The following is a 21,986-nucleotide window of genomic DNA, read 5'->3' as shown; positions in this document are numbered from 1 at the left end:
ATAAGTCAGACGGAGAAAGGTAAACACCGTATGATTTCATTCATATGTGGAAGATAAACTAACACACGGACAAAGAGAACAGTTTGGTGGTTACCAGAGGGGAAGTGTGTTGAGGGGTGGGCATAGGGGTAAAGGGCACATTTATATGGTGGCTGACAAATAATAATGTACAACTGAAATTTCTCAATGTTATAAACTATTATGACCTCAATAAAGTAAAAAGAAGAAAAACAGTGGATGCTAAATGACATTGAAGATTTGTTGCCACACACACTCTCTCTCACATGCTTTGTAATGGTTTAATTGCCCAGAAAAACTAAGCTGCTATGAGAACCATACCAGCTACTTTTAGGGGATATTTAAAAATCAACAGAGGGGCTGGCCCGTGGCTTAGTGGTTAAGTTCGTGCACTCTGCTTTGGTGGCCCAGGGTTTTGCGGGTTCGAGTCCTTGGTGCCGACATGGCACCGCTCATCAAGCCATGCTCAGGTGGCATCCCACATGCCGCAACTCGAAGGACTCGCAACTAAAAATACACAACTGTGTACCAGGGGGCTTTGGGGAGAAAAAGGAAAAATAAAATCTTAAAAAAAAAAGTCAACAGAAACTAACAGTCCTGTCCAGTGATTGGAGTTTTAGATTGTTTTTCTTATGGTAGGTCTTCTCTTTTCTAGCCTGATATCAACATCATACATTTGTTAGTTCTTGTCTTAAAGATGCTGGGGATGCTGCTTTGCCATGACTGTGCCCTGTCAATTTGCTTTTATTTTCCTAGAACACTCCAGTATATTAGGCAGCACAAAGGTAGCTCACGTGTCCTCCTGTAATTAAACTGTTCCTTTCGAATGAATTCCAGTGTAAAGAAGGCCAGGGAACAGCACGTCAGGGTGCTCCCAAAGATGGAAACACAAGATTGATATTTCTTTGAAGTTCGCTAATACTATGTGGTATTTTGTTGGCTCCATTATATCCAGTGTTTTTAAAAACTCTCAGCTCTGACAGCTGTTCCCTGAATGATTTTGGATTCAGTTGGTAGCCTCTTTCACCTCGTCCCACATTACCCCTGTCCACTCTTTGCAACCATCATCTCTTTCAAACAGAATTTGAGATACTGCCAGTGAGAATTCTTGTTCCTCTGGCTCCTTCCAGTGACCTGTGTTTGCGATGACCCTGTGGGAAGGCTCTCTCCCCGGCTTGTGCTCAGCGCAGCGTCCAGTGCCGCCTCTGATTTCTTCAGTCCCTGATCCTTGCTTTTCCTGCAGTGCATTTTATACAGCCGCAATTAGTGCTTTAAGTGTCTCTTTCTTCCTTAAAACACTGTGAGCTCCAGCAGGGCCAGAACTAACTGTCTTTCTTTATATCCTCAGGCTCTACCATAGTACCTCACCCAAGTGCTCAACCAGTAGTTTAGTTAAGTGAAGAAAGTGATAAGCAAGACAAACTTAGTATTTTGCTTATTTGTAGCATTTTAAGTTTTGTTTTTTAAAAGGATGAAATGTTTTGAGTTCAACCCAACAAACATTGAATGAGCACTTGTTGTATATCAGGCCCTTTGAAGAAATGTTGAGTGTACAAAGATGAACTAGATATAGTCGCTTCCCCAGCTTCCCTGTAAATGGCTAAGTTTTCAGGTGTATTCCTGCTGAAAACAATCTGTCTTGAGCCTTGAGCAGTGTTGGACATGGGTGTTTTCTCCACAGAAGCTTTCCTACTCATATCCCTCAAGGCAGAGTTGGGCAACCATCTCTAGCATTTACTACGTGGCATTCTGTCTGTGCTTGTCTGTCTAGGCTCCTGGAGGCCAGGCACCAGAAAGTATTTATAATTCTAGTACCTGGTTGATAGCAGAGACAAAAATATATTAAACAGAAAGCACTGCAGGCTTGTTTAGCATGAATGGGTGAATGACTTAAGGCTGTGGTAATGGCAACAGAACAGAAAGGAAGGCAGCGAACATGTTAATATTGGGCCATTAAATATATTTCTACTGCTTAACTTGTCTACTTGATGGACTGGAATAAAAATTTTATATTAACGGTAAAAAATAATGAAATAGTAAAGTAAAATATACTAAAGGGAATGTTTAAAGTAATAAAATATTTTCAAACATTTTAAGGCTCATTTACATATCAACATTGTTTAATGTAATATTCATATTTTAAAAATCCCAGTGCTAATGGATAGCAGTCCTATATACATTTGATAGCAAGAAGTCATTTGAAAGTCCTTTAGCTTTCATTAATTCAGTCTGGCTTTCTACCTAATTAGTGCAGATTACCAGTTATAGTTTGCCTAGATTATATCATCCCTAAAGGCTTTGTAGTTAACTGAGGGTGTTAGTAACAATAAGATGGTTAAAATAAAGATCTGAAATATTTTGTTTAACCATTATTACATTTCTTACATTACATTGTCTTAGAGTTGGTGGCATTTAAGAATTGAGTAGATACATTCCTCCCTCATTCCTAGAGTGCCATGTTTTCTCTTTTCTCTTTCCTTTTGCACATGCCTTTTCCTTTGCCTGGAATGTTCATTCCCTCTTTCTTGGTTCTTTGGTGAATTCCTCGCCAGTTTTTTCAAAACGAGTTCAGATGTTCTCTCTTTGGTGAAGCCTTCCCAGATTCTCCCAGGAGCAGCTCAGGCTGTCTCCTCTATGTGTATCACCTTCGTCATCTTTATGTATTGGCTTCTTCATTTTACAAGTAGCAGAATTCATCCAGAGAGATGGATTGGTCTTTTCAAGGTTACACATCAGAAGAAAACAGAGGAGAAACAGAGGAGTCTCGTTTAAGACCTGTGTTATCTCCATCTGTGCAGCTGGGTGGGCCAGCTGAGTTCTGGATAATTTCTATTTTGGTTGAATTTCAAAGGTCTTTGAGAAGAGGGTGAAATATTTTAGATGGTGGGAAATTAACTGTGTCATGAATCTAGGAAGTGACTTATTTCAGTTGAGCAAATGAGCTCTTTCTGGAAGACTTGACATGAGAAAATAAGTATTTTAAGTTTTTAGCTGTAGAGGGCTCAGTTGTGGCTGCCATTAACAAAGAGAAACATCGTAAGTCTCATAGTCTTTCTTGCTGGTACTTGAGTTGGGGTTCCTCTTGGGTCCAAAGGATCCTGTTTCAGGGGTTGAGGCACTGGAGTAGATAGATGAATGGTGTGTTGTGAAAGACCCACTTAAGGCTGGAGAAAAATGAAACAGTTCTTGAATTTGCTGCTTTTTTGTCTTCAAATCTCTCCTCCATTGTCTGTTCTGACCATTGCTTACAAATCATTCCTTTTAATGCTACAGCTCCTTCATTCCTTGCCTCTTTTGGTGTCACTGCTCCTCTCTTCTTTGGTTTCTCCTCGTCTCTGGCGGGGCTTTCCTTGTTTGGTCTGTTTCTCCAGATCAGTTTCTTCTTCCTGCCTTCCCCTGCAGGAATGCCAGGGTCTAGTCCTTGGCTCTCTGTTACAATGGAGAACTAACTCATCTGTGGTCAAGGCTTCTGAAGTTAGTGTAGATTGACTCTCAGATCTGCCTCCCCAGCACAGACCTTTTCTGACAGCCCATCCTGCTAACTACCTATTGGATATAATATCTACAGTTTTCCATCCTGCTAATATATGAAACTTGGCATTAAAGCTTATTGTCCTCTTTTGCACTAATCATTCCCACGACACCTCATTTTTCCTTAATGAAATACGTTTTTCTGTCAATGTCACTTCATGTTTGCTCTTTTCCTGTCTTTGCCCAACCCCCTCCAGTCATTTACCATATTTCATCAAATTATTTTCAACAGAATGCCTTTGTCACATTTATTTCTTTTTAGATCATTTTGCTACCATAGTAGTTTAAGCTCTGTTGGTTTCCTCACACTGTTTTTGTAATATTTCCTCCAATGATTTCCTTAATTTTGTTCTTTTTTTCCTTCTTAGGATACTGTGAGATAAACCTTTTTAGAACATTTGCTGCTTTTAACATGTCACCCTCCACCCCTCTCCCCCCAAGTTTTGCCCAATACATACCACACGAGGCTGTATTTTTTTTTTTGCCTATGCAGGTTCAGGTATGACTCTTTGGCTTGCCATTGGTATTATACATAAGCTGATCTCTGCCACCTTTATTCATTCGTATAGTTATTGACAGACTTCCTATTGCTAGATAGGCACTGTGTGAAGTGCCCAGAAAGACACAGTTGTTGCTTTCCTCAAGCTTCAGATGGTGATGAGAAATATGTAGAATATAGTGGGGTAAGTGTACACTTAAACACACCTCTCTGGCTTTGTCCCACATCCTTGGGTCCAGGCAGCCATCGTGCCTGGGTTTGAGTTTACCCTAAGTGTAACCATCTCTCCTGCCTTATTGACGCTTCACCACTTCTGTCTCCCTTGTTCTCAGCACCTTCTAAACTCCCATAGTCCTTTTGGTATCTGCTACTTGCTTGCTCTTGAACATGTTTCTTCTATTAATAATCAACTCTTTACACGTATCTCCTTTTCTCCCACCTCAGCCTGTCTCCTGCGCTTCACGAGAACTCAGAGTCAGAATAGTGGAAAGGAGACAGACTGTGGAATCCTACTTGGATTCGAATCCTAGTTTTGGCCCTTTCTAGCTTTATTCTTACACGAGGTATTGGAAATCCTCCCGGCTGCACCTGTTCTCATCTCTGAAATGGGGTGAAGGTGCTAACCTCGCAGTATTTGTGGAGCAGCTCGTTCAGCCTCTGACCTGCAGTAGGCATTCAGAAAACGATAGTGACGAGCCAGTCTTGGCTGGTGTCCCTTTCTGCTTCACTGAACTCCTATAGTATTTATTGTTTATGTCGTACTGATTTGATGATAAAGTTGTCTGCTGGGTTGTGTTATTTATTTTTTCCTCTATTGTCAGCTGAGACAGCTTTGCAAGGGTGAGGATAGGCTCCAAGCTCCCAGTGTGGCGCCTGGCACCGAGGGAACTTCAGAAGGGAAGTTTCCTGTTGCTACAGAGCTTTGTCCCCTTCTGTGTTGCTAGAGCTTCCCACATCCCTAGTCTTCAATTCCTTTAAAGCCCTTGGAGTTAAATTTTTTTTTTTTTAATTTTTATGTTTTTAAAACTTCTTATGTGGAAATCATTTCAAATTTATAAGTTACTGGGCCGGCATGGTGGCATAGTGGTTAAGTTCACACGTTCTCCTTCGATGGCCCCGGGTTCACTGGTTTGGACGCCAGGTGTGGACATGGCACTGCTTGGCAAGCCATGCTGTGGTAAGCATCCCACATACAAAAGGTAGTGGAAGATGGGCACGGATGTTAGCTCAGGGCCAGTCTTCCTCAGCAAAAAGCGGAGGATTGGCAGCAGATGTTAGCTCAGGGCTAATCTGCCTCAAAAAAAAAAAAAAAGTTGCAGAAAACGGTATACCAAGCATACCCATATATGCATTACTCAGATAACACTTATTGGTAACATTTTTACCCTCTTTGCTTTGTCATTTGCTCTCTCTCTAGCTCTCAGCTTATATACACCCACAATAGTTTTCCTTTACTATCTGTCAGTAAGTTGCTATATCCTGGCCTCTTACTCCTAAATGTTTCAGTATGAAGTTCTACGACTGGAGATACTCTTTTCTGTAACGATGATAGGGTTAGATAAGGCTTGTAGTTTGTCATGTCTCTTTTAGCCTTCGCTAATCTGGGTCGTGTCCACAGCCTTTCTTTATCTTATGACATTGACAATTTCGAAGAATATAGGACTTCTCTCCCTTTTTTAATAGAGTGTTTCTCTTTTTTTTATTTGATGTTTCCTTGTGATTAGATTGAGGTTTTGCATTCTTGGTCAGAGAACTGCACAGGCAATGCGTCCTTCTCAAGATATCAGATCTGGAGGCACACAGTGTTCATCTGTCTTTATTGGAGATGTTTATTTTGATTATCTGGTCAAGATATTGGGAGATTAAGACATATAAACTGAATAAATACTACTTTTTTCTTCCTTGCGACTAATAAGCAGTCTGTGGGGAGACACGTTAAGACAATGTAAATATCTTGTTCCTTATCAGAATTTCCCCGTAGTTTGAGCATTCATTGATAATTTTTGCCAGAACTAATCTTTTCCATTATTGTTGCAAAAATAATTTTACCACTCCAGCAGTCTCTCCAGTTTATCAGCCTTCTGTTATACGCAAGCATTCTCCCTTCTCCTCTGTTTATTTGTTATTAGCATAGACTCATGACTTCCTTTTTCGTTATTTATAATTCATTACTATTCTTAATTGTTTTGGTCTTCAGATTGTCCCAGATTTGTCCAGAAGAAGCCACTTGAATGTGCAATGTGTCCCCATCAGTATTTTTTTTTTTTTTTGAGCACTTCCTTATTTTTTGTCGAAACAAGACGTTCCCGGCTCATCTTGTACTAACCCTGACCTAGGCCTGGTGGAAACAGCCATTTCTTTGTGCAGCCTTGGTTCCTTTTAGTGGAGAATGGTGTCAGTGACCAAGATCCAAGCATTAGGTTGTGCTTCTGGATGTCCATCGGTTGTGTGAGCCTTTAGTGAAATTGACAGCTAGCTGCCATGGGTTTTCAAGGTCTAGGTTTTGCATTTCAGACTATGGAAAAGCTCTAGCTGACTGTCAGTTTTGGGTTGCGTTAGGAAATGATTGGGCAAAGTGGTATATCAATTGACTGTCCTCTTGTATTTAACAGAGAGAACGAAGCTAATTGCATGAATGCAAATAGTATCTGAATTATGCAAGGACTCACTTTGGAGTTATTCTTTTGATGCTATAATTGCCGCCTCATGGAAAATAATACTTTGGAGTAATGCTCAATATTTCCTTAGTATTACTTATCTCCTTTGTGTCACTTTTCCCACATGAATGTTGAGTATATCTCGTGTCATTTTGGCATAGTGGGAAATTGATTTGGGAAGGCCTGTAAAACTCCTTTAAGATTCTTGAATGGAAGATACTTATTGTTATAATTTCATAATTCTGGAACCCTGCAAGAATATCTTTATTGAATATGTATGTCTGCAAGATGTAAAAAATAGCCTTAGAAATGTAACTTAGTTTTGCACTTTTTGACTTTGAATATTTGGTCATATAAATTATTTGAGAAATCGTTTCTTGGGAACTTTTTATTTTGAAATAATTTCACATTTACAGAAAAGTTGTGAGAGTAGTACAAAGAAATCACATGCACCTGAAGAAGCCCGTATTCACCAGCTGTTTTTTGTTCACATTCTGCCACATTTGCTGAATCGTTGTCTCGACTTTTTCTCCTGACTCTTGAGAGTAAGTCATAGACATCATGCTCCTTACCCCAAATACTTCAGTGTGTATTTCCTAAGAACAAAGATAATCTCTTACATAACCACAGCGCAGTTACCAAAACTGGGAATTTTAACATTGGTTCAATGTTAAATCTGTAAACCTCATTCAAATTTTGCCAGTCGTCCCAGTAGTGTCCTTAATAGCAATTTGTTTTTATTGTTCAGGATCCAAGCTAGGATCATATATTGCATTTAGTTGGCAAATCTTTTTGGTCTCCCTTAATCTTTTTTTATCTTTCATTAGTGACATTTTTAAAGAGCACGGGCCAGGTTTTTTACAGAAAGCCTCTCAGTTTGGGTTTGCCTGATGTTTTCTCACGACTGGACTGAGGGTCTGCATTTTTGTTAGGAACCACGTTAAGCGGTGGTCCGTCCTTAGTGGGTGGTATGAGGAGTGATGTCAGTTTGTTTCATTATTTGTGATGTTAACTTTTTTGATCACTTAATTCAGGTGGTGTCTGCCAGGTTTCTATCTTTCCCTTTGTAAAAGTGAGATTATGTTTAAAATAAGTTTTTTCTTTCAAAAATAGTCCATCTTTGTATAAAAGAATTGGAAAACAGAAAAGCATGAAGTATATTAAAATTGGCCTCAACCACCATCTAGGAATAAGTGTTATTAAAATTTTGGTGTCTCCTTTTCTGTCTTTGCAAATGTGTGTTTTGAGCACCTGCAACTTATTTTTCTAGACAAAGGGAATGGCTCAGTGACTAAATCGTGCTATAATGGGGCTTACATTGTGCTAATAATTGCTATCATCTATTTATTTGTTGAGATATAATTGACATATAATATTATGTTAGTTTTAGGTGTACAACATAATGATTTTGATATATGTATATATTGCAAAATGATCACCACAATAAGTTTAGTCATCGTCCATCACCATATATAGTTAGGAATTTTTTTCTTGTGATGAGGACTTTTAAGATCTACTCTCTTAGCAGCTTTCAAAGATACAGTACAGTGTTGGTAACTGTAGTCACCATGCTGTACAGTACATCTGTTCTACATTACGTCCACATTACGTCTGTTATAACTGTCATTTATTGAACATTCATTATGTGCCATGCCCTGCATTAGGCGCTTTACTTTAATCAATCGTTTAATTCTTATGACAACCTTATAAGGTAAGTAGCTTGTTGTCTTCTCTTAGGGCACAGAGAATTTAACATACCCCAGATTAAGCAGCCAGAAAATGTTGCGCCATACCGTGATTCAGGCAGAGACCATCCTCTTAACCACTGCAGTGTGCTAACCGGTTATATGTAAGCCAAATTTGAAAGTTAGAAAACAGATTGACTTAGGCGGTGATAAGATTGACCTCTTGTGAGCAGAGTTATGGCAGCATTGTTATCCCTGACCTGAGATGCTCTGCTTGCCTAGGATTTTCTCCTAAAACAAGCCCTCCACTCTTACTCCTCATAAGCCCTGACCTCTCGTAATCGGGCCTGCTGTGGCATACCCTTGCCTTCCCTGTGGAAATTCTGCCTTACCCCCCGCTCCTTCCTTCTGCTGACCTGTTCTCAGTGATGTGATAGTAAAAAAAAAAAAAGCCCTGATTTGTAGCATTTGCCAATTTCAGTGGGTGAAATACTCCCAGGGTGGTTGATTTCAAGCTATCAGTGCCACATCACTGAACACAGAGTTGGCCAGAGATGTGTGTTGGGAAAAGATGTGCTGTAGCGCACTATTATAATAGAATTTCTATCATGAGCTACAGTAGCTGAAAACCTCAAGAACGTAGATAATAGTAAGATGTGGCAAAATATTAAAAAGTGATCTTTTGAGTATTTATTACATTTGCTTTAAATATAACTTATATAATTGTAAGTTTGTATCATTTAATTTTTAATGACGGCTGTGTTTAACAACTGGCTAGCAGAATTCTTCGAAATATACCATCAGCTCTCCCAAGCGTGTATAATCAACTCCAGCATGCCAGTGCAGTTGTCTTCTGCTCACTGGGCCCGCCTTCTGAAACCTTATAGCTGACAGTGTCTTGCTATCCAAGACATCAGTGCTATCCCTTCTTTGACCAGTCCTCCCACAAAACTTCCTGTCTCATTCCTCTCATTTGCGTCTAACATCTGCCCTGTTTCCAAGGTCTTGTCCCTTCTACCCGTCCCCACCCTGTAATTCACTTTCTCCTGTGTCTCAAATGTCATTCCCCATTCCATTTTTTTCCCTAGTCAAATTACTGTCCTTAATTAAAGGAAGACCCCAGACACAACTTGTATCTTGGGCATGGAGACTCTCCCAGCTCGATGTTGGGTCTCACGTGTAGAGGAAATCCTTGATCTGGAAAAGGAAGATGTATTTTTAGAATTCCAGATTAGAAATCTAAGTGGAAACTTCTTTTTTTACTAATTAATAAGTATGTAAAGGTGATTGCAGTACCATTAATACAGGATATCCACTTTATCAATGAGTTAAAAATGGGGAGAAGTGAGATGCAGCTACCATTTAAAATCTTGTTTTTATTGGCAAATATGTGATTGATTGATGGCATTTAGGACTACAGTGCATTTATGTTTGGAGGATCACCTGTACTTAGAAAATGAGGCCTAGTGTACATTGTCTTTTTCATTAGTTTTTTTTTTTATCATCTGTCCTCAAAACTAATTTAAAACCCTGAAAATACTGCCAAGTTCCAGGGTACATTTCTCGTTAATGAAGAAACATGGAAAAAATCTGTGTAAGGATAGCATTCTGTTTCTTGATTTCGGATTGTTGGAAAAGTGGAGACATAGGTGCATTCTCTTCCTGGGATGGGGTTAAACTACAGTTTTAATCAAGAATGTCTTCAAAATTGCCCTTGTCAATAAGTTCATCGGTTGTCGTTAGAAACATGACACACCTGTTCCCTGGGCAGTCAGATTGATTTATCTGTTGATTCGTGGGGCTGTCCTTCTCTGGAGCAGCACAATCACTTACCAGGGTAACCTTCAAGGAGGGTGTGATTAAAGCAACTGCCTCAACAAAAATTCTTACTTCGGTCTGTTTTTCATTTTTATTCTTTAATCGTCTCTCCACTCGCTTAATCTTTCAAGGCCATCTCGAGGAATACTAGGAGCCCAGGACTACTGCGGTACAGTAGGGTCGTATGGTGGAGATGCAGAGTAAGAGTTTTTGTTGTTTGCTCTCAGTGACTTTGTCAGTGTGCAGAGAATTCTCCTTCAAGGAAAACAGGTACTTTAATTCCAAGTGCCTTTGGAATCTAAATTTCCAGTGGTTTTGAAGTCACTGAGCCTTCTGTGTTCCCTTCTACTTGATGTTTTGGGTTTGACTTAATGTTAGAAAGGAAAAACAAAACTATTAAACAAAGCTATGAAAGCAATTTACAACATTCTTGGGAATGAAAGAAAGGTTGATGTTGAGACATTGTTCAAAGCATTTCTGCTGCTTATTAGGCATCTCGTTTGTCCCCAGATACCACTTGTATCTTGGGCACAGAGAGTTTCCTAGCAAGATGTTGGGTCTCATGTGGAGAGAAAATCCTTGATCTTGAAAAAGAAATATATTCTTAGAATTCCAGGTTAGATGTCTAAGTGAAAAAACTGTTTTTTTTTTTTTCTGTAAAATTCCACCTTGTAAATAATTAAAGCCCATGGGCTGTACAGTCTCTGTGGCAACCACTGAGCTCTGCTGTGGCCCACTGTAGTACAAACGTAGCTGCAGATAATGTGTGAACCAATGGGCATGACTGTATTTCAGTAAAACTATATGGACACTGAAATTCTAATGTCCCGTAACTTTCACTTGTTAAAGGATCTTTTTCTTTTGAATTTTTTTAACCATTTAAAAATGGAAGAATCTTTCTCAGCTTGTGAGCATACAAAAATAAGCAGAGGGCTGGATTTGGCCCGGGGGTCATAGTTTGCCAGCCTGTGCTCCAAACGATGAAACTTTAAAACCTTCATTTGCACTTTCTTTTTCAGGTTATAATGGTGTTCCAGCACCATTCAGAAATTGACTCTTATATATGCTGCAGACATTTTAACTTGTTGTGGGTTATCATACCAAAGGATATTAAACATTTTACTAGTCTAAGCGGTTTGAAAATGTTTCCAAGAAAGGGGCTAGGTCTCAAGTATGATTCTAAATGGTGCATGAAGTCAGCGATGATTCCGTTTTACCGACTGTGCTACTCCTTGTGTCAGGGTGCATTGGAACCTTTCGGTTTGGCATTCCTAGTGAGTTACAGCGTATTTGTGTTCTTTCTGACGTCTTACATGTTGTGTTCAGCAGACTAAGCACCTGCCGTGTACAGGGCACTGCACAGAGCCCTGGGGACGAATCAGAGACAGACACTCAGAGCTTCGGGGAAATGCCTTGAACTCGGTTTCCAGAATCAGCCTGTTAGAGCATCTCTGTTAACAGACTTGATCCTAAGTTTGACTGTGATTTTTGGGTTTTAGTGTTTAGTAAACACTGCCTGCTGCTCCATTATGCTGCTAGGCTTAATAAGTTATGGCCACAGGGTGGCGTGGTTCTCAAATGGGCTCTGTTGTTGCTAAAACGGAAAGGAAAAAAATGCTGTTTTTAAGTAATGAGAATTCTCTCTCTTATTTAATGCTAGAATGGCCTGGCTGTCTCTAAATTCTGCCTTATTGAGATTTACACAATACCTAGCCTCAGTGCCATAAAGTCTTTTGTTTATAGTTAACAACATGAATTATGTGTTTATGATTGGGAGAAGGGTAATTAGGACTGTATTTCATAGAATATGTTTAATTTAGTCACTGACCTCAGTTTTAAAAAATGAGCTTATTAAAAACTGCTAGAAAAGTATTTGCAAATAAAGGACAGAGATGTCTTCTAAATAGTTGCAGAGTTGTGGGCAAAGTTACTGGCACAAGATCTTTTGTCTGATTCCATGGGCTTAACTGGAGGGGTGGATAAAACAGAGTAGGGATTACAGATGGTCAGGAAACACAAATTGTTAGAAAAGTGACTCTCTCATCCTAATAGATTATGAATATTAATTACCATAGGGGCTGGCCCCGGGGCCAAGTGGGTAAATTCGTGCACTCCGCTTCGGCGGCCCAGGGTTTTGCCAGTTCGGATCTTGGGCATGGACCTAGGACCGCTCATCAGGCCATGCTGAGGCAGCGTCTCACATGCCACCACTAGAAGGACCCACAACTAAAATATACAGCTATGTACTGGGGGGCTTTGGGGAGAAGAAGGAAAAATAATAATTAAAAAAAGAATATTACCATAGACCGAGAGCTGAATATGTTCGAAGAGTTTTCATATACTAGCTGTAAGAAGAGATGGTATTACCTCCACTTATATAGTCAAGGAAGCTGAGGTTTAGAGGGTTTAAGTAAAGTCTTTGTAGGTGGAGTTGAAACCCAGATTTGCCTGGAGCCTGAGCTTACGCTCTTTGCGCTCGACCCTTTCCAGGCCCGCCCTGTGGCAGGCACTCCGCCTCTGTGGGAGAACAGGCGGATTTGTCAGTGGTTGTGGGATGCAGACTTTGGAGAATTATTGCTGCAACTGGAACACGGGTTAAGAGGCAGTCGAGTATGAGGATGTAGCTGTTTAATATACCTCCTCTATCCTCTCTGCCCCATTGTTAGATTTCTCTGGATTTCTCCCTTTTTTACCCATTCATTAAGTAAGTATACCAGCTGTTACCCTGTTAGTTCACTTGCTTGTCTAACCACCTCCACTAAAATGTAAGCTTAAAGAGGACAGAGATCTTATTTTCAGAGCATTTTGTATTTTCAATGCCTAGAATACTGCCTGGTACGTAAGTGCTCAATCAGTGTTTATATTTGTATAAACCTACTAGAATGGGGCACAGTTTAGATATAAATTTGATATTCTCTTAAATTTGATGTTTTGTAAAGGTGGACTCCTAAGAAGCACCTTACTAATGCAAACTTACTGTCTTTCCCTTTCCTAGGGCGATTGTGTTGTTACTGTACTGCTCGCCGAAGAAGACAAAGTTGAGGATGATGTGGTTTTTTACTTGGTGTTTTCGGGTTCCACCCTGCATCACTGCACCAGCACTCGGAAGGTCAGCTCCGATACGCTGGAGACCATTGCCCCTGGTAAGTGTTCGCATGGAGTCTTTACTAGCCGTTAGTAGTTCTCGAACACTTGTGTTCTTTGTTCATTAGTATAAAGCAACAGGCAGAATAAATCAGTGATAGAGCTATTGTCAGATCTTTATTTTAAATACATTTAAAAATATTTTGTTTGTATCTTGCTTGTTCCACGGATTCTGAGCTTAATTAGAAATAGGTGAATTAAAATGGTGTCACAAATTGAAACATAAAAATCAGGATCAGCAAAAATATTACTTTATTAGAATGTTGAGATTGGGGAAAACTAAGACACATGTGGAAGGTAAAAGTTCTTACGTGGTTACTATGCTGTGGCTGCAGATTTGATTCTGAATAGCCTAGTGGTGAAAGAAAGGTTGACACCCAATTAGTAACACCGTCCTCAGTGTCTGTGAGGGAAAGACTTAAGAAATCTTCCATAAAAGCCAGACTTTCCCCAAATTAACAAAGCATAGTTTCTGGTGGGCCGAGGGCTTAATCACTTGCATTTATAAGTTTAACGGAATTCAAAGGCAAACGTTTACTTATTAAAAATTCTTTACAAAGTCTTTAAGTCGATGCTGCTCCCACTGGAAACTGCTCATGAAGTAGTGACTCTTGACCCGTCCCAGCCTCCGAAGGTGTATTGATTGATGTTTGGAGATGAGCTTCTTTCCTTAATTAACCTTTTTTTCAAAGTTAACAATTGACCCATTTTCATCAGAATAGAAAAGAAGGCACATTTAGGGGGACCCCCTAAAAGGTATTGACAGTTGAACTATTTTAGAGAATAAAGTAGATTTAGTTCTTATTGGAACATTTCTTTTGAACAGTGTTTGTATAAGACACTCATTTCACTTTGTTGAAATAGATGGTGTAAAAAATTATTGGTTTATGAAGCACTTTCAGTATCTGGTCTTGCAGATCGCCAGTTTTTCATTGCTGTTCCATTTTATATAAATTAACTTCATATCTGATACCTACCAACTCCTGGAAATTATACCACATTCAAGAACTGGGCTTATGACAGTTGAAAGCTGTATTTGTCCTCCTACCTGGCAAAAATGATTTTGAAAACTCTTAAGATTTAAAGGTTCATGACAGTTCCTATGAATATTTCCCCCCAAGTCTTTCAGGATAGGAAATTTAACAAGGAGTTCAGGATAGATACTGATTTCTTTTCTACAGAGTATTAAGTATCATTTGTAACTTAAAGCTCCAGTCATCTTGTGTCCTGTGATGTTTATCGTGTCAGAAAGGCTTATCTGGAACTTGAGGTCGACTCTCTAGCAGGTGCCATCCAGTATCACCATTGCTGCACATTCGCTATGTGTGGGTGATGGTGAGAAAAGCTCCTCACCTGGGGAGACCAGTCGGTCCCTGACTGGGCTCTTATTAGGAAGGGAATGGAGGTAGGTTTTACAAACTTACTCCTTCCTGAATTAGAAACACTTTAGGGGTTGAAGTTTAGGGAGTGTGTGTGTGTGCGCGCGCGCACGCATGTATAGAGAGTGAGAGTGAGAAAGCGTGTAAGTAGATATAAGGAGAATGCAAGTAGCTATAAGAGAAAGGACAAATATAACAAGGATGTGGCCCTGTGCCCTGGCTGCAGTCCTCAGTCACAAGTACCGGCAGAGTCCAGCCTCTTGAGGGAGAGGGATATGCATGACCGCTCTTATACCTTGGCTGGCAAGATTTTTAAATTAGGAAGGGCAACAGGCAGTTAACTTTCCTTAGATTCACAAACCCACTGTGCTTGTGTGACAGCCTGGAGCTCTGTGTTTGTACCGGATCCTTGCATACTGTCCCCAGCCTACCTTTCTGAACTCCTCCCATTTCTTCCCTTGCCTTTGGTTTTAACACCTCTTTATAGATCTCTGTAACCCCTCTTTCCCAGCCACACCCATCTCTAGGTGTCCTTTTGTACTTATCGACTCTGAGTACCCTCGCCCTCCCAACCGCAACCAACCCGAGTGGATATTGTACTCCACTGCTTTCTTTTGATTTGATTCGCATCTTCAGAAATCATTCCTAACCTGTTTGCTTGGAGCCTGGGGCCCTAGTACCTGCTTTCTCCTTTCTCCTTCATTTTCTACTAATCGTCTCCTCCCTTTAAATTATGACCTCAACTACTTCCAGTATTCTTGATCGTGCTTACAGAGCTTGACAGCCTGTTCCCTTTTCACCCAGTTGGCCTGAACTACCGTAGATCTGTTTTTATGTACGTGTTGGACTCGTTCCTTCCCTTCCTTCAGGTCTTTCTGCAGACACCGCCTTCTCAGTGAGGGCTTTCCTGCCACCTTATAAAGTAAATAACTGCCTCCTCTCTGTGTTCCCTGTTTCCTTTTCTGCTTAATTTTCCTCCATTGCACTTATCAACTTTTAACACATTATCTAGTTTATCTTCTTTGTTTCCTACCTGCCTCTACGGAAGTGTCAGTTTCATGAGGGCATGGATTTTTGTCTGTTTCCTTCACTGGCGCATACTAAGAAGGCTTGTTCTAGGAACTCCTACCCATGATGGAACAGTTTCCCCTGTGTCAGAATTCATCTTGGTTCTCAGAAGCCACTCTTCCAGAAACGTGCATGTGTGCCTGCACACAGACACACACACACGCACCGTTTCTTTTGAAAAATGCAAAAGGAGTCTCTGGCCGCTGCTGCTGCTTTTTTTTTTTTTTTTTGAGGAAGATTGGCCCTGAGCTAACATCTGTGCCCATCTTCCTCTATTTTATATGTGGGACACCTGCCACGGCATGGCTTGATGAACGGTGCCGTAGGTCCACACCCAAGATCCAAACCAGCGAACCCCAGGGCCACCGAAGCGGAGCACACGAACTTAACCACTACACCACCAGGCCGGCCCTCTGGCTTCTTGAATTGAATCCGTGGCTTGGGGCTGGAGTCTGTATTCTCTTTCCAGAGCTACCGTTGATGATTTCTGTGCGTCAGTTAGTGTATTGATAGCCTCAGATTTCCTGTCTCCTGAGGGCAGTGTCAGATTAGTGAAGAGTCTTCATGGAAAGTCTGTACTTGCTTTGTGCACTCTGTTTGCAGCAGCTGCTGCTGAGTGGGGTGTCTGCACCCTTTCTGCTCGCATGTGGGACTGGCTCTGCGATTCCTAGTCATTTTGGCTGACTATGAGAAGAAAAGAGCTTTGTGTCTTGTCCTTGCTTTTAATGTCTTGTTCTTGCTTTTAATGTCATATTTTACCTAGATTGTTGGCTCTGATTTTTCTTTGAGTTCTCTGTGTGTTTCACTGTCAATGTTTTGTAACATTTTAGTATACTAAAACCAGATGATTGATTGACCTTCAAAAGGCAGCTACTTCTTGATGTTACTCTGTAACCTTTTATTATTTGGGGGAGGGGAGAGAGAACAAGACGTTTCTTAATTGCTTCCATTAAAAAAACCCTCTTTGACTTCAGATATTGACATTATTTTTATTTTTCTATTTTCTCACTTTTTTGCTGGTTTTCCAGTGAGATGCTTACAATGAATTGTGTATGTGTGTGTGTGTGTAATTATAAAGAAGTTGTAAAGGCTTTTTAAAGTAATCTTATGTTGCCTTGCTACCATTGAAAGACTGTAGACGTGATACAATTCCCCTTTCTTTAATAAAGTGTGTTGAGCAGTAACAACTTAGGAAACAGTGTGGTGGAAACTTGACTTTGAATTGTTTGAATGCTTTACAGCGAGCATGCTGCTTTTAACATATATAGTAATTTTTAATAAGAATATTTTGAAGACTATTTGAAAACAGTGTCCTCTCTTTTGAAAAAAGACAAGTTTACAATAAAATATTACATTCAAAATACCTATGAATTGGCAGTTTGAGAATATAATTTGTTATGAAATACAACTGAAAATGGAAGTACATCTCTAAAGACAAAAGGTGTTGCCTTTGTGATAAATGAAAATAAAATATCTTCATTCTTTTCTCTTCATATAAAAGAAATCCAATCGCAAATCCCATTTTAACTAAATGGTGATTTTCCTCTAGAGATGAAGCTGAGATTTTTTTCTTTAAAAAACCTATTTAGGACTGGTAATAATGTAAAGAAATCTGAGTATCCTGGAAGGTAATTTTGGGGGGATATGGAATATGGTCTTGTGTTCATTTTTATTAATTAAACGTGAGTTTAAACCAAGCAAACGATTTCGGAACAGAAGACAAAATGCAGGCTGCCTACTATTTTTACGAAAGGCTTTGGTGCAGAATCTTTCATAAAAAGAAATCTTTTTTCACCATGTCTATTATTTACTTTTAGAATTCACAGCAAGGGTTCTTGTTTGACAGGAAGACTGCAAACATTTGCTGACCCAAAATTTGACTCAGCTCTGTTGTATTTTTCTTTTCTTTCTTACTCATGAAAGGGAAGGTACTATATAAAGTGATTTGTTATTAAGAAAGAGGAAAAAAATAGATTTACCTTGATCAGAAGTCCTCCAGGCCTCAATTAGGAATCAGTGTTCACAGCCCAGGTCTCGACAAGGAGCCCCGAGTTACATCACGGTGCGTCCCTCGGTTCTTGTGAACCAAGACTGTTTCTAGCAGCAGATGTGCCAAGGCTGCCGAATTGAATAACACATTTGAAAAGAAGTTGTAGGCTTTAAACTGGCCTAGTAGAGAATTCTGATCCTTTCCCTCTCTGCCAAAGCAGTGTTATTTTTTACTGGACATTTTCTAACAGTCTCCTTGTTCTAAAAAAAACTCCTGCTTATTATAAGGCTATCTCTAGATGTGATGTGAGTTTATATTTTAAAGAACTGTTCCACTGCTAGTCAGTATTATAGTGGCTGTCCTAGAAAAACAAACAGAACTAGTTAGAGGGGGAAAAAGTGCCCGTCGTCTCCTGTCCCAGTGGTCATGCTTCTGTGGAATTGTGTATTGCATGACCTTGGTGCTGTGGATGCGGCACTGGAATCCTGGCACATGCGTTACAGTGGGCAGCAGCCACCCCAAGGGGGTGGACATTTGCTCTTAGGGGGGCAAAAAAATCTCTCTCTTTTATATATAAGGCACAGATATACATATACAAATATATATCATCATGTACCTGTGGTATTAAATTTTCATAGGACGTGGGACAAATAGAGAAAAATGTCTAAAAGGGCTCCTTGGGGGAATGACAGTGAACAAAAGGTTGAGAAACATTGCCTTAGAGTAACAGACTGGAGTATGGTAGATCAAAGTTTTAGCATTAATTAGCCTCTTTCTTCCCCAAAACGTACATGATGAAATTCCTGTGCCTGCTGTTTTCCCCCCTCTGCTTAAATGCTTCCATACATACAGAGACGTTTTATGACATACAAATTTACACACCTACCATTAGACCACTGAAAACTAGCAGTGGGTGCATACTTCTGCACATAACCTTATCTCCTGTTAGCGTGTGCGTCTGAAGACTGAAAATTTCCTTTAATCCTGTATAGCCACTTCAAAGGGAGGAAAAAGACACCCAGTTCTTAAATACTTTGATGCCAAACTCAAGTAGTGAAAGATCCTATTTTTATATTTTCCACCATTGACTACTAATGCAGCCTCCCTCTTAGAAGATGATCTGAGCGCCACTGGGCTTGGCTGCCCAGCAAGCTCTTTCAGGGTTCGTTTTTGGATAGCTGGTGAAACAAAGTCCCAATTGTCTCATCCTTAAAAGAGAAGGCCCGGATGGGATGTGTGCCACTTTTAGCTTAACAGGAAATGAAGTAATTCTTGGGTCATGCTTTAGCAGTTTTGTTTATCTGTAGCAGTATTTCGTTTCCATGGGTACGAGTGCTTCATATGGTGATAAGGAGCCCACGACAAAGCTCTTCCAACCTCAGGAGCACACACCTCCTGACCCGCAAGCTTAAAAAAGTTTTGGATTAGATGCTTTTAGGAGGACCATTAGCAGTTAAGATTTTGTTTCTCACCTGGGTGCTCCTTGTTGTGTTTTTGTTTATTCTGCTTTCTTTCCCCTTCCCTTTATTTTTTCAGTTCTGCTGTGCCAGTGGCAACATTTAGCTGAGAAGCTTTGTGGGCTGTGCTGCAGAAGCTCTTTGCAGAGTATTAGGGGTCTGTTTTCCTTGAGTGACCTGAACAGGAGCATTTTAGTAGCTAATAATAATAATAACAACTACTACCAATTTTAGATGGCTGTTTTATGCCAAGTGCTTTGTGTACGGCCATCTCTAATGTTTTTTAACAATCTGGAAGGTTGGTGGTGATCTCATTTTGTGCGCAAACAGGCTTCAAGGTTGAGTAACTGTGGATAACCCCAACCTGTCTACAATGGAGGGTGAGATTCAAAGCTAGTATTTTCTGCCTCTACAGCTAGTTGCCAGCATACTTCAGGACCCCTTACAGTTCACTCAATTAGGAACAGATCTCTCCCACCCCATAGTTTGCTTTCTATTTCTTGTAAATGTAAGTGAACTGGACCGGATTGTGGGATAAATCCAGAAGGCAATTTAAAAAATGGAATTAAAGTTCAGGCCATGTTTCTTTAACAGTTTCACTCTCTCTTCCCCTCTCTAAATTCTTTATGGATACTTCCTTCAGAAGCAGCTCAGTAAATTTTTAGAACTTCCCTTTTTAAAAAGACTCGATTTTAATTTTCTTTCTTTGTTACCAGGAAATTGAGTGGAAGGAAAAATGCCATGGAACTAGCCGAAAATGTTGCTACTGTTTTTTTCTACTGCAGCTTCTGTTTTCACGTAAAAAGAAGCTAAATTGTGGTTATTATATTGAATTGGGTATAGTTTCCCGTCCCCCTGACTTTGCAGTGTAGATGTAGGCATCGTTAATACCTTGCATTTCGTGTGTACAAAGGCAGTCGTGAGACAGATGGCAAATAGTCATGTCTTTAGAGCTGATTGGTGACCGTACGAGGCTTTGTATGTGCGTCTGCAGTGATTTTAGTTTTATTACTAGGTTTGTATTTTATAACCTCTGTTTTAAAAAATATTGACTTTCTTCCCCCAGATGCTTTATTTGCAAGGTTACAGGGATTAAAAAATAATCTTGAGAACCACTTGAGCCTAATAGAAACATTAATGTGAGAGAGCGGCCCTGCCGACCTTATGTGGTTGATTTCCAGGCAGTAGGACGAGGGACTTGGTCCTTGATCAGCAGTAACTCTTGCAGTTTACTCCAGCTTTAATGAGGACTGATCCAGGAGACAGAAGACCCTTAGGTCTCCACTCCTCTTTTAACTATCAGGTTTTCTTTTGATAAAGAAGCTTATAATCATACCAAACAAATTCAGATTTATGGCACATTTTACTTAGGATGATTCATAGTTTCTCCTTCAGATTGTGAGTTCACATCTGAAGGGAAGATAGTGGGCTAACAGTTAGATGGCTTCTCCTAGATACCTGTTTCGTGGCCTTTTCTGACATTCTGCCTCCTCTAATGTGCAGTTTTATTTGAGTTGTACACAAGTAGAGCTGACAGTAGTTCACCCATACGTCTCTCCACCTTCTAACAAATTCTTCTGCTAAAGCAGCTGAAAGAGAGGCGTGCTAATGCCGCTACGCGCATGCGCACAAATGCCCCTGAACCTCCTACTTCTCCCCCATTTGTCTGTCCCACCCCGATCCTACCCAAGTAAACAGTCACTTCAGCAATTCCAGATAGATTTCTGAGCAGATAGCTGACTGCTGCCCCTTCCAGGTTTGAGTAAGGTGGTATTGCCGTGGCTTAAAAGGCTCTGTGTGTACGTGTGCGTGATGCAGTTGGAGAAGTGCAGTGTGGCATGAAGCCTGTGTATATGCAGAAGGTGATTTTATAGAGCAGTGAATGACGTGTACTTCGAGTGGCATTGTGACTCCGTCTCTGGTTCGAGCTTTCAGGTTTCTTAACTTTGTGCAGGCTTGGGGAAGGAGACTAGTAAGAAAGAAGAAGAACTGTTCAGATCGGGGGACGGGGGATACTATTTAAGTTAGTGTAAGGCCGCTTCGAAGCCAGTGAGTTTAAGTTTTGAAGGCAGGATTCACTTTGGGTCCCAAATTATTCACATTATCATTGTTGAATTGTGAAACCTGTGATTTTATTTTTTATTGACGTTTATTCATATCTACCTCAAAGGACTGTCAGGAATTTATAAGTTAGCTTAATCCTGAAAAAAGGAAAATACTAATATTGGTTAGATTCATGAATGAGAAGCCCAGCATTCCTACTTTAAAGTACTACTTCTGACTGAAATATGTGTGGCTGTGTTTATGTGTCTGTCTGTCTAGTTTAATTGGAAATGAAATGAGGCTAGGTATGTTGTTTTGGGTGATAGTATTAAAGAATTTGAGAGGACTCTTTAAAATCATAGCTCTTAGAAGACTAGGAGTGTGTCTAGATTTAAAATTGTTAGAGAGCTTGCCGTTTACCTCAGGCCACGTGGCTAATAAGTGAGACAGTAGGTTTGAACCTGGTCTGTCCTATCATTAAGCATCTAGATGTAGCCAGGTTCCTGAATCGTCCCGAAACTGTCTCTTGCAGTAATTAATCCATCCCTTGAATGTCCCCTCTGCTTGCATTTTTATGCTTTTGAAGCCGTGTCCTCTTCCTGGAATCTCGTCCTACCTTTCTCTCCCTTCCCAGCCTCTGCCTGGTGGAACCACAGGCTTTTGCAGCTGGGGACCCGTAGGGCCTGTAGAGGCTGCT

At 40.2% G+C, this 21,986-nt stretch overlaps 1 protein-coding gene and 1 long non-coding RNA gene across 19 annotated transcripts in view; one reads left to right on the top strand and one right to left on the bottom strand.

The window, feature by feature from the left end:
• LOC138924087 (uncharacterized) overlaps nucleotides 1–17,934 on the bottom strand; it is a 39,311-nt gene extending 21,377 nt beyond the window's left edge. Inside the window, exon 1 of the long non-coding RNA XR_011438711.1 lies at nucleotides 17,779–17,934. This is a non-coding gene — a long non-coding RNA (uncharacterized lncRNA). The remainder of the gene's footprint in view (nucleotides 1–17,778) is intronic.
• AKAP13 (A-kinase anchoring protein 13) overlaps nucleotides 1–21,986 on the top strand; it is a 322,766-nt gene that overhangs the window by 114,666 nt on the left and 186,114 nt on the right. For all 18 annotated transcript variants that reach the window (XM_070267042.1, XM_070267036.1, XM_070267054.1 and 15 more), the window contains exon 3: nucleotides 13,204–13,351. In XM_070267042.1, coding sequence (XP_070123143.1) covers nucleotides 13,204–13,351 — 148 coding nt within the window. The remainder of the gene's footprint in view (nucleotides 1–13,203; nucleotides 13,352–21,986) is intronic.

This window comes from Equus caballus, chromosome 1 (assembly GCF_041296265.1).
Source record: "Equus caballus isolate H_3958 breed thoroughbred chromosome 1, TB-T2T, whole genome shotgun sequence".
In the NCBI taxonomy this organism is placed as follows: domain Eukaryota; kingdom Metazoa; phylum Chordata; class Mammalia; order Perissodactyla; family Equidae; genus Equus; species Equus caballus.
This window is presented reverse-complemented; position numbering and strand designations above follow the sequence as displayed.